The sequence below is a fragment of the Petaurus breviceps genome, unplaced genomic scaffold (genome assembly GCF_028583685.1).
Source record: "Petaurus breviceps papuanus isolate PSGF00001 unplaced genomic scaffold, PetGlider_PUasm1.0 37, whole genome shotgun sequence".
Classification (NCBI taxonomy): Eukaryota; Metazoa; Chordata; class Mammalia; order Diprotodontia; family Petauridae; genus Petaurus; species Petaurus breviceps.
Window position 1 is genome coordinate 9,039,719 of NW_027186296.1, and position 12,852 is coordinate 9,052,570.

Genomic DNA, 12,852 nt, shown 5'->3' on the forward strand with positions numbered 1-12,852 from the left:
ACTGACCAACCAGGGTCCCCCACACCCTTCACCCAGAATATGACCCTGGCCTGTTCTGGGGAATTCCATTCCCCCAGTGCCCTCGATCCTGTTCTGGGATTTAGTGTGGACACCTAATAGTGACTTCACCCACAGCAGCTAGAACTCCTCAAACTCAAGAAATCTGCCAAGGACAGCATCCTTGGTAGAGAGACTGCAGGTATGTTACTACACTAATCTCTCCTTTCTTAAAAAAACAAACCAAAAAATTTTGGTACAAGAGACACTGAAGGAATATATTTGAGATGAAGGTGACATAAGAATAAAATACATCAATAAAAATAAGACTTTTAAAGTTGCCCTGGTCCCCCATTAGGGCTCTAAGTATAAGAAACAATGGAAGAAGTCACCAAGACCTGTCACATAATTAAAACAGAAGTATGCTCAACAGCAGCAAATCATAAAATGTTAGGGAGCTCATTCCAGGTAATTTTTAGTCACTGAGACCTCTCTGAAGACTTTAGAGACTGTTTAGAAGCTCAAGGCCTGTAGCTTGAACAAGAACTTGAAACTGTTGTCACTACACATTTTAACTCCTTAAAAAAAAAACACTGGGTGTAGGGAAAAAAAACCCAACCAGATTCTCTAAATAAATGTGCCTACTCTATCCTTTACAATTCACTTCAGAAACTACCACTTACTCCAGAAAGAATTCCATTTTTCCTTCAGTTGGTAGCAACTTCCTCTCAGACCTTATAGAAGACTGTGTTTTGTTAACTGTCCAATATACCAATCATGTAATAATAGGTATTGGCAGCTATCAGATCAGACGCTTCTTGAAGACTGACATGAAAGCTTCCTATCTTCTACATGGCCTAGTGCAGCTCTTTATATATGCTGGACATGAATAAAAGTATTTTGGTTAGATTAAATATGTACTGAAAGCTCTGCAAATGGAAGATGAATGCACTCATTTATTAATATTAACTTATAAAAATGAAGAGAGCATACAAATTTCTAGTAATGAAATTGTAACTGGGCCAATATTTTAAGAAACGAATACATTTTATATATAACTTAGATGCTGACATCTTAAGGTGTCCTTGTTTTGTTAGCACTTAACACGCTTCAATCTCCTGTGAACAGTACCATTATCACACTTTAATCATTACCAAGTAAACAGTGAGACAGTAAAAACTAATTGTTACAACTTTAAGAGAAACATAGGAAAACTCTAGGCAGAAAACTATGCTGTACTGATTTAAAGATAGCATTTGATACAGAAAAGCAAAAGCCTCCTCCATGTTTTAATATGGATTTCCACTATTTTCCCAAACATGGAAGATTATATGTCTTACTTTAAATACCGAAGGTAAGTTTAAATGACTATTTCTCAACTAGCACAATCAATTAACTGGTTCACAGGAAAATCAAACACCTACAAATTTATGTTGGAACAACTTTCATATCAAATTCGGACCACACTGGAGGAGGGAAAGAAAGGTCAGCTCCTGACAATTTTAACTAGTCAGTCTACTTCAATCTAAATTAAGTTTAGAAAACAGCTTCACAAATAAGCTTGGACCTGTATAGTTCCTATATTAGGGTTTTTCCTGCAATCTTAAAATAGTCATAAGCATAAGTAAAAGAACCTGCTTAAGACTGTTTTTAGCAAGTAAGTCACAAACTGAAAAAAAAAAAATATTTCTATGCATTTATTTTTCTCTTGTGCTGGCATGTGCTGATGTACTAACTACAAATTTTCAAGAGCAAGATAGATGAACATAATTGATTTTAAAGAATCTACCACAGACAGTACCAAAAACTAAAACGTCTACACAAATTTAATGGGTCTAATAGTAAAGTTTGAGTTAAAACTTAACTAGCACACTTTTTATTAGGGGTTGGGTAGTGCCATTGGAGGGTAAGTGCATAAATAACCTCTTATTCCAAACTAAGAAATGATACTTAATAGTAATTTCAAGATTTAGAACTAGAGTGCAAAGTCTTTTCTAAATCTTCTCTGGTAATTTTTCCTTTTTCATATTTTGTTTATTGAACACAGGGCAGACCTCTGCTTAACAACTCAGGCACTAAGAATTACTGCCACTAAGGGTCAAATTTTACTACGCGTTTTAAAGTCAACCAAAAAACTCCCGTCTTTATAAGAACTAAGAGATAAAACTGCATTAACAGCTTTTTATGACCACGTGCCCCAGAAATGCTAGGAGACAGAAAACAAATGAGCTTTTTTCAGCATTACACCGCCTTGATTGTTAACAGCAAAGATGCTGGTGTATACTCTTCGGTTACCGCCTTAGGAGCAGCATACATAACATAACACTAGCAGAGATGAAAAAGAGGCGGGAGTAGATGGGGGGGAAGGGTCCTCCAATTCTGAAAATCACCCTCCTAAAAACAGACATGCTCACACCCAGACTCACTATTCCTACCCCCTCTGCATTGCCATGCGAGGGTAGGTGGGATTCTGGTAGGGGCGTAAGTGGGACCGTAGACGTTCTGGGAGGACTGTGAGTAGGCTGTATGAATAATGATGCAGGAAAGGTAGTGTAGGATGCGATCATTGACTGGCAAGAGCGAGAGGGCGGGAAGCGACCAAGAGGATTATTATGCGTGACTCTGGGTTGGCCAGCGGGGAAGATGGTGGTGGCGGCCCGAGAATGCTAAGGTTGGGGGCTCACTGCTCCACCACCCGACGCCGCGAGGGGCCGACTGCGGTGAATGACTAGGGCGCAGCGAAGGGAACAGAATCTGAGGAAATCCCTCCGGGAAAGGAAAAAAGGGCGCCGAGAGGCAGAGGCATTATGGGATGGCGAAAAAGGCTCTCCCTGAGGATTATTATGAGCTCTTCCTTACCCGCCAGTTGCTATAGAGCCTTTTCACTCGCCGGTAATAAGCTTCTTTGTCCAGAGTCACCGCCATGGCCCCGGGACGCGACTCTTCTTTGGGCTCCGTGAATCACGCGAGGTCCCGGCTCCACCGCCCGCTCTCGGCCCCGGAATCCTGCACTCGCTTAGTGACCCGGAAGTAGAATCCTGGAAAAGGGGGGCTCTTTCCGCTTCCGGGATTCCAGAGAGTTACAATTTTTTTTCCGGAGGTTGTTGAGAGAGGCGTATGTAATTAAAAATCAAAAGACCCACTAAATTCACAGTGGCCAGAAGACTCAGATTTTCGCGGGGTTTTACAATCAACTCCTTTCGGCCACGCGCGAGCACGCGACCTCACGTGACTCGAGCGGAGACGCGCCCGCTATATTCACGCTCTTGCACGTGGTCTTCCAGAGGACCTACTAGCGGGTAGCGGAGGGGGCCGAATTCAGGAGAGCAGCAAAGCAGCGAGCAGCCGTGCCGGCCCCGCCCCGCACGTGAGGAGCTAGCGCGCTCTCCGCGGTGGCAGCGCGCGGGCCTCGAGGCCCCGCCCCTATAGAAAATACGGGCGGCAGGAAACTACGGTGTTTCTTAGAGGGTGTTTGGGGGAAAAGAAGTCGTCTAGCTAACTAAGGACCGGGGGGCGAGCTGTGAAATGAGATCGGGCCTCAGAGCACTTCCGCCGATGATGGTTAGGGACAGCTGTGAGGAGGGCCCCGGCCCGGGGGAGGGGGAAGGGATTACCTCCACTCCCCCTGCAGGCCCCGAGGTTTTCCTACAGGCCCAGAGCGCCTGGGTGCGGTGGTGGGGTACCCGTCCTTTTCCCATGTGGGGTTTGGTGCAGAACACTTGGAGCCCCTGAAGCCCAGGCTGTGGGGAAGCTTTCATCTCGAAATAGTCGGATGATGAGGCAGTCTTGGCCTTAGCTTCATCTACTTGGGGCACTGAAATCAAGCAGGAGGGGGAATTGTGCCAAAATAGAGCAGGAAACCCAGCACAGAGAGGCCAGCCACACAGTAGTAGTTACATCATGTTTCCCACTGGTTTAGTCAGTGCCTGAATCACAGAGCTCATTAATGACCTTGAAAAGAAGCAAAGCTATATATCCCTGCTTTAAGTCCTTTTAGGAACTGAGAGTACAAATACCAGGGCCATAAAAGCATGGAGAAATTGTTTTCTGTCCCCACCTGTGGAACAATCTGTAACCAGGACAAGCCAAACCATACCTGTCTCTTTATTCACCTGCTATATGCTTGTTTCATTTCAGAACACAGCCACTGGCTTGGTTAACTAATTGATTTGAGAAGCACCAATGTTTAAGAAATGGCTAATGTATGCCCAGAATAAGCACCATTACTTCATTTGAAATAATTAGCATTTTACATAAAGTAGGAGCAAAAACAGCACTGGGGAAGAGTGGAAAAGGATTAACTTAAATTTATTAATGCCAAGGGGAAGGAAGGTAACAGTTCGTGACCCTCCAGCCTGTATCCACAGTTCCAGCAGGAACAGGCTCTGCCAGAGGCTGGGGCCAGCACTACAGTCTGTTGTTAATGGAGGTGTCCAGGGAAGGGGTAAATGAGCACACCAGCTGCTCCAGTCTCCATTCCTTCCCCAGAAATGAGGAAGTGGTTATGTATTATTTGATGAGTTCCCCTGCCCACCCAATCCTCTCATGTTTGGGAGCAATTAGGTACAAGTTTTCGTTTTCTTTTCCACCTCCCCAAGTTCTGGGATTTCCAATCTCTCTCCTGCCCCTTTCTTTTTTCCACAGTCCAAGGGCCAGAGTGAATGAAAAAAATTAAACAACCACTAAAGCAGTGGGGACCATGCTGGGACCTCAGTCATCAGCATCTTCACTGGAGTCCGAGTTGGCTGGCATCATAGGGTCATCAATGAGAGAGAAGTCCCTTTCTGAGCTATCATAGCCCTGAGATAAGTCATCATCTTCCTCCTCCTCATCTTCTTCCTCTTCTTCTTCCTCCTCCTCTTCTTCGTCCTCAGGCTGCAGTGGTGGCAACCTGAGGGCTGTGCCTGCAGAGGTGGTGGTAGCTGGCGTGGAAGGGTAGCTAGAAGCTCTCAGGCCTGGGTGGTGGTGATGGTGGTGGTGATGGTGGTGGTGGTGATGTTGGTGATGAAGCATTGTGCTGGAGTCTACATGAGGGGATGAGACTGTACCTCCCATCACAAATGGCACAAAAGGCAAAGATGTAGAGGTGGCACTGCTGTGACCTAGGGATGACACAGGTTGTAGGCCACTGCTACCATGCTGGAAGTTACTATGCAAAGACAGGGGTCCAGAGCCCCCACCCTGCATCAGGGCCACCATTTTGGAGAGGTCTGGCCGTACCCTGCGGGCCCGCTTCTTGCTACTGTCTGGTGCAACTGGGCCTGGTAAGACCCGGTTGAACATAGTGTCAGGGAGATGACCCTGGGAAAAAAGGAGGGAGGAAAAAGAGAGGGAGACAAGGGGAAAAAAAAAACCAAGTCAAAACAAATTTCTTAGTTTGCAAAAGCTTCCTTATAGCATGCCTTACTAGTTCAGTCATATTTCAGGATATTCCAGATAGTGTGAATGTGTTGAGGGATGTTAGGCTAAGTTAGATTGAGCAAAGTATTAATTTGGTCAAGATCATAAATTCTATAGCTTTGAAGGCCAGTTAGGTTTGCTGTTTCTTTTCTATTTCTTTCTTTCTTTCTTTTTTGGAGGGAGGAAGGTAGGGCAATTGGGGTTAAGTGGCTTGCCCAAGGCCACAGGGCTAGTTTTGTGTTAAGTGTCTGAGGTTGGATTTGAACTCAGGTCCTCCTGACTCCAGGGCTGGTGCTCTGCTCACTGCACCACCTAGCTGCCCCAAGGTTTGCTGTTTCGTAAATTCATAGGGCACTTCCATCCCACCCTAGCTACTCACTCACAAACCCTTATCTTTTAGGCACATAATCACAATGATAAAGTTTAGCTCCAAAGAAAAGAAAAACTGGCCCTCTCTCCCTTTACTGCACAGGTGGGGGAAGATGGGTGTGGAAAATACATGTAAACAGACATATGAATGTGTATACACACACATACATACAGAATTAGTTGATGTGTTGGTTAGTTTTGCTGAACTGCAATCTCCCCCCCCCCTTTTTCTTTATTAAAAGGGATAGTTCTCAAAGTAGGGAAGACAGGAGGGATGTATTTGGATATGAAGGTGATATATAAACAATATATATCAACAATGAGTTAAAAACAACAAAAATGAGAGGGAACAAGCCAGAGTTTGCCTGGTTTACTATATAAATAAACTTAAGACGACAATTAAAAGCACATGCATAATCATGGTGGGTTGTGCTGTTATTTTCACATATGAAAGGTAACATTATTCAGATTGGTTCATATTACCCATTAGCGCACCAAGGGTAAGTAAATTCAGACTATTGGTAACCATTTCTGAAGCAGTGGCTATGGAGTCAGAAGACCTAGGTTCAAATCCAAAATCTGACATTATTTGTAAAATTGAGGGCAGATTAACTTTTAGGTGTATAACATTTCTTGGTTTCTATTTTCTCTTCAAAATAAAGGCTTTGGACTAGTTGATCTCTGATCTCTAAGTCCACTTTTATTCATACCTTCCCTGCCTAGGAAAACAGAATACCTTAATGCTTACTTACAGGGTGGAGGTCTGACTATTCTATAATATCCACTTACAATGCAGTTTTAGAATAACAATACAGTTCCTTACTTTTATCTGATAATTGTGCCAGAGACTGTTATTTGCCACTTATAATTCACATTAATTGTCTATAGTATTGTTCTTTCAATTTGTATGCAGTACTCACAATGTGAATGCAGTACTCAGGCAAATGTGCCTGAGTTAAAACTGAAGAGCCTTAAGCTACACCTAAGGTAAGAAAAGATGAACAAAGTGATGCCTCTTAGAATTGGTTCTGCCAATTATACGGTAACATATTTAAATATGTGTGCCTTTCTCCACAAAGGTTTTTCTCTAATGGCTACGCTGGGAGAATATAAACTTTGGCCAATCCTATATCAAGCTAAGAAAGCTTCCAGTTAGAGGTCAAGGAGCTAGCTGACTATTTTTTGAGGCCTGGATAAATTCTGAGAGTAGGTAAATTAGGAGAGATTAACAACTAGGATAGCCAGAGGGTGATTATTTTCTTTTTGGTCATAGCAAGTCTTAAAAACCATCTACTAAGCTCTAGAAGAATTATGATCTGCATAGGTATGAGAAGTACTCACATTAACAAAATCAATCCTAAAAGCACTGACATACCAAAAGTCTTACTGCAACACACACACACACACACACACACACACACACACACACACACACACACACACACACACACACACACACACACACACACACACCCCTTCCTTTGTCTCTGTGGAACACGATGATACCATCAATGTGAGACTTCTTTGATATTATGAAGGCTGATATTTGAGAAATACTCAGATGAGTCTTATTTATTCCTCCTCATCAATAAATGACTATTATAAGAAAGATATTGTGTTGGGTGGTTTTAAGAAAAAAACAAAACAAAACAAAACAATTTCTTTATCTCTGGGCTTAACTTCCCTCACCTTTAAAATGAGGGGATCAGACTAGCTACTCTCTAAGGTCCTTCACAACTTAAATTTTAGATTCTGTGACAGTTCTTGCCTGTTGGTGACCTTATAGATATATACAAATTAATCCCCACCCCCTCCCAAAAAAGACCCTCAATCTACATATATATTCAGATTTGTAAAACAAGAATGATTATTCATTTTACGAACAGTTATCATAGAATTCCTTTCCATATTAAGTTCTTCTAAGCCATTAAGAATGATTTGATTCATACAAATTTCAGGGACAAATTCATTACATAAACCAAGGTAAATCCATATAAATAACAAGGTGGAGACAAATATAGCAACGACTTCTGGTTGCAATCATATGTTTAAAGCACCAAAATGGGGGAAAAACTTTAGAGGTTTAGATAGCTGCTGGTTGCACCCCCTCCCCTCAACCATGGCAATGGCACATCTACATGGAAAGACAGGAAAGAAACCTAATGACTCATGGTCCTTGGTCCATCGAAGATCTAAAAATATGCTAGTTAATCCCAACATGTTTGGAATCAACTATTACCGAAAACCCTTCTAAAATGTCTAGTATATTTTTATTTTATTAGTCAAAATGAATTAAAATTAACTTTGTTTTGAGATTCCTGGGATTAGTTTTGGGACAGAGCACTACAGTACCATAAAACACCACTGGGGACTACTACTCTTATACTTTTACTCATATATAAAATGGAGATGAGAGGCTAGTAGCAGATAGAAATATTCTAGGCTCAACTCCCATCTCTGACTTACTGGATGGGTTACCCTGAGTAAATCACTCATTTCCCAAGACCCATTATTTCAACCTGATTATTCATTTGAAACTCCTCTCTCCAAATTTACCAATGATCTCTTGAGTGTGGCCTTTCCTCAATACTTATCTCTTAAGTTCTTGACTTGTTATCATTTACCAGTCTCCTAGAATACAGTATGTACTTAATAAGTGCTTACTGATGGCTACTCTGTCCTTTTTGGGTTTTCTTGATATTGCTCTATTCTGTTTCCCTTACCAGTCTGACTATTCCTCAGTTTCCTTTGCTGGATCATTACCCATATCCAACCCTCTAATTGTAGGTGAACCCCAAGCCTCTGTCCAGGGCTGTTTTTTCCTTGGTGTCCTTACATAATACCTATGGATTCAATGATCAGTTCTATGCAGATGACTACAAAATTTATATATCCAGTCATGGTTTCTCTCCTGACCACCAACCAATCACATCCACCCCACCAACTGTCTATGGACATTTTAAAGTGGATGTTTTATAGACATATATATCCACAACAGAACTCATTATGTTTTGACACAAGGCCCAACCTTTTTTTCTAACTTTCCTATTTCTGTTGAGGACATCATCATTCCTTCTAGTCATTCAAATCCACAACCTTGACTCTTTACTCTCCCTCACCTCACATATCCATTTAGTTAAAATTGTTGGTGGTGTTACCTCCACAAAATCTCTCAAATTTGACCCGTTCTCCACTCACATGGCCACTAGTTAAGGCCTCACTACTTCATCTAGACTATAATAGCCTCTTAATTAGTTTTCTTGCTGAAGTCTCTCCCCTCTTCAGTCTATCCTTTACCCTTTGGTAATGCCAAAATAATGCTGCTAAAACAGGTCTGACCATATTGTCACACTGTTCAAGAAGCTCTAGCTCTCTATATTTAGGATGAAATAAAACTCCTCTGTTTAGCATTTGAAGTCTTTCACAAACTGGCTCCAGTCATTTTACACATTACACTTACACTATCTTTTGGTCTAGCCAAACTAGTCTTTTCTTATAGTCTCTCAGATACAATATTTTTTCCTCCCATCTCCATGCTTTTGCATAGGCTTTTTCCTTTGCCTGGAATGTACTTCCTTCTCAGTGAGTTTCTTTGAATTCCTCATTCCCTTCAAAGATCAGTTCAAGTGCCACATCTTATATGAGGCCTTTCCTGATGTTCCACTTGCTAGTGTTTCTCCCTGACCCCCAAATTACTTTGTATATACTTATATGGGTACATTATGTTTCCCCTGTTACATTATAAGTTCTTTGAAGGTTGAGACTGTTTCATTATTATCTTTATTCTCAGGGCTTGGCATATAGTAGATGTTTTATTGAACACTTGCAGATTTGCATTAGTATTGAGTTTCCTAACCAGGATCCCTAGAACAATGAAATCATAGGTCTGGACCAAATAAGGGGGGAGAAACTTATCTTTAGAAATGTTTGTGTTGAGGAACAGATTATTAAATAAAACCAGAACTATGCTAATAAAAAACTTGGAAACTAGGCTTAGAAAGAATCCAGTGGGAAAGCACTGAATAACTAAATAAGTCTCACCTTCTTTCCGTTCCGGGAATTGACCGTTTGCACTTGTTCGATTCCCAAACAACCCATCTCTGCCTTATTGGGTTTTTTACATCTGAGCCATTTCTGTTTTCGGTGATCTTCCATATACTGAAGCAGAAACACAGTGCTAATTATTTTAAAGGATCAAAGATTTCTCTACCATTCTAGGCAGGGTGGCTCATATTATAATTTTCAGAATGGAATAAGTAGAATAGTGCCACTGAGTGTCTTCCTCAAAAAGAAATGAGGGAAGATTAACTAGGGACAATAAAAATTTGTTTCTGGCATGCCTTATCTTTCTCATGCAAATTCAAACACTATGGGAATGAATTTAAATGGTCACTTACAGCTAGGAACCGAGGATCAACAGCAAATTCTGGATGACCCTGTAACCACATTTCCAGCTCAGCCCGACGAGGGGCATCCTCACCCACCAGTAAAGTGCCATCAACCTTATTGATGACAGGAATCCGGGCTTCCAAGTCTACATCAAGGTGATGAGGCTCCTCCATACACTCCACCTCCAGCTGCAAAGTCAGAATCCGACTCATGAGTACATTTTATTATTTGGAGGAAAGACAGTCATATCCATAAAATGAATTGAATAACTTATATGTTCCCAAACCATTCCCTACTTAATGCTCACTGATTTAATTAGGAAGAAGGCCCAAGAGACATCATTGTATTATTCTACTAGAGTCCCAGGTCTACTCACCTCCACTAGCTTCTTTCGGCTCCCCTTCTTCTTATGGAATAGTGGATGTCCATCTCCTAGCACTCCATTGGCCATCAACTTGTGCTTCTGGAATGTCAATTTCAATCCTTCTTCCTAGGAAACATATCAGGCACCCATGACATAATATGGCACATGTTCCCCAACTAAAGACTAAGCCCTGGTGAACTTGAGCTCTGCATTGCCCTATGTCTCAATAACTAAGAAAAGGGATGCGACCTGATTGGCTATTAGAAGTCAGGAATATAACAAAACTTTCACACCTTTTGTTTTTTCTTAGAAATATCTCCATCTCCTGGCCCTGAGCCCCTCAGATGTCTTTAAGAGAAGTGAAGTTTAACTCAGTAACACCCACCGCAGAGCATCACTGCCCTACCTGGTGCTTCAGTATTAGCATGGCGACTCATCACAGAGGCACATATCTGGAATGAGATTTAGATACTTCCCTCTATTTTTTTTTTTTTAAGCAATCAGGGTTAAGTAACTTGCTCAAGGTTACACGGCCAGTTATTTCTGGGTGTGGTGCTGAGTGTCTGAGCCCGGAATTCGATCTCCAGGTCGTCCCAACACTGGAGCCGGTGCTCTTACTCGCTGAGCCACCTGGCCGCCCCTAAGCAATTGGGGTTAAGTAACTTGCTCAAGGTTACACGGCCAGGTGTTTCTGGGTGGGTGCTAAGTGTCTGAGCCCGGGATTCGATCTCCAGGTCTTCTCAACACTGGAGCCGGTGCTCTTACTCGCTGTGCTACCTGGCCGCCCCAACTTCCCTCTATTCTATGATGGCTGACAAGCTGATTGTGTTTATCCTTGAGGGGTTGGCAATTAAATTTTAGTATATATTGACTTGGGAGTCTTAGATAAGGCATGGATGAACATGTTCAGGACTGAAAAATGAACTAGAGATTTGATTTTAACACTAATTTGATTTTGGAATTCCATAAAGAGTATTGCTATATCAATTTCTCAATGTATTATATAAAAATGCCATCCTACTTCAGATGATTGTTTTAACTTAATAGGAAAAAGAAATATATGCTTATGCAAACATGAAATGCTAAATTATTTTAACAATAATTACAGCTTTCTAACAACTGATTTAATGTCTGGGTCACTAAAAAAGATCCTTTTCTTATTAAGATTTTCATTAAAAATATTGTTTCCACCTCATTCTTAAGGAGGACAATTAATGATCTGATCCCTTTTAGCTACTCTTCCCCCCCCCCTTACCCTTCCCAAATGACCTCCAATTTTTTTTGGCTTTTCCACTTTGAAGTCTTTTAATCAAATCAGCTCAACATCTTAGCTGAGCTAGTGAGATTGGTTAAAGCAAAGAATCAATTCCCCTACTCCCCTTTACCAAAGGTGCTCAGCTCACATCTTTGATCTGCACTGTAAATTCCTTCTCATCCATGCCCCGTCGAAGTTTGGTGAACTGGGCTGCAGCAGTACTGACAGCAGCCACCTCCTCTTCTACCATTGAAGCTGCACTACTACTTCGAGGTGTGGGCACAGGTGAGTCACCATATTCGCCTGGAGCCAGCAGAGGACTATCCAGCAGATGGTTGCCTTGTCCCAGTGATCCTCCAGTCACCATTTCTTGGTTTCGGCGGTTGGAGGGCCATTTCCCTGATAGGACAGCCTGGCAGACGAGGTCAATGCGGTTTATCAGGACACGATCCTAATCAGGAAGAAACAGAACCAATATTAGTTTTAGTCCACAGACTGACTACAAAATGTATTTAATGATCCTAAACAATGATGCAAATCTTCTGGAGCAGCTAAGATGCTCTGTGAAGCAAAACCTTTGAAGCATAGAAGCTAGACCCCAGATTCTAGGCCTCCTCTAAACATAGTCAAACTAGACTACATCACTAGAGAAACAGCAGGATTGATCCCCAAAATCAAAAACAAAATAAAAACTTCCATTCACACCTCTCCCTCTAACCCCAATCATAGTTTCCCCTTCACTTTGGGCCTAGAAATAGGTTATTACCTTGGGCCATTCAGAAGCTCTCTGCCTCTCCTGAAGCAGCAACAATTCAGGAGTCATTTGCTCTCCATCTTCATTAGGGAATCCATCCTGGGACATCGTGAGGGACGTGAGACTCTCTTCATCATAAAGCTTGGAGCAGGACTGGTCAGCACCTGGAGATGACACGCAGAAATACCCAAATGAGTAGAGATGGAAGAAGAGAAATTATATTATGACTAAAAGGATAAATTTCATTTGGGCTATCAAATCCAATCTCATGAAGTATAATGCATTTACAAAACAAGGATAAAGTATCTGTAGAGGTGGGAAACT

General features: G+C 41.8%; 2 protein-coding genes and 1 non-coding gene across 9 annotated transcripts in view; all 3 read right to left on the bottom strand.

Moving 5' to 3' along the window:
• SUPT16H (SPT16 homolog, facilitates chromatin remodeling subunit) overlaps positions 1-3,259 on the bottom strand; it is a 36,480-nt gene extending 33,221 nt beyond the window's left edge. Inside the window, exon 1 of the mRNA XM_069097780.1 lies at positions 2,857-3,259. Within this exon, the coding sequence (XP_068953881.1) occupies positions 2,857-2,922 (66 nt within the window). The 5' untranslated portion in view covers positions 2,923-3,259. The remainder of the gene's footprint in view (positions 1-2,856) is intronic.
• A 1,029-nt stretch (positions 3,260-4,288) lies between these two features.
• CHD8 (chromodomain helicase DNA binding protein 8) overlaps positions 4,289-12,852 on the bottom strand; it is a 63,672-nt gene continuing 55,108 nt past the window's right edge. For all 7 annotated transcript variants that reach the window (XM_069097778.1, XM_069097775.1, XM_069097774.1 and 4 more), the window contains 6 exons: positions 12,541-12,692; positions 11,923-12,225; positions 10,532-10,645; positions 10,164-10,343; positions 9,808-9,924; positions 4,289-5,298 (listed from right to left, as the gene is read on the bottom strand). In XM_069097778.1, coding sequence (XP_068953879.1) covers positions 4,708-5,298; positions 9,808-9,924; positions 10,164-10,343; positions 10,532-10,645; positions 11,923-12,225; positions 12,541-12,692 — 1,457 coding nt within the window. In that variant the 3' untranslated portion in view covers positions 4,289-4,707. The remainder of the gene's footprint in view (positions 5,299-9,807; positions 9,925-10,163; positions 10,344-10,531; positions 10,646-11,922; positions 12,226-12,540; positions 12,693-12,852) is intronic.
• Positions 10,855-10,964, bottom strand: LOC138169691 (small nucleolar RNA U6-53/MBII-28). Its single transcript, XR_011170440.1, has one exon. It is a non-coding gene; the product is annotated as a small nucleolar RNA U6-53/MBII-28 (small nucleolar RNA).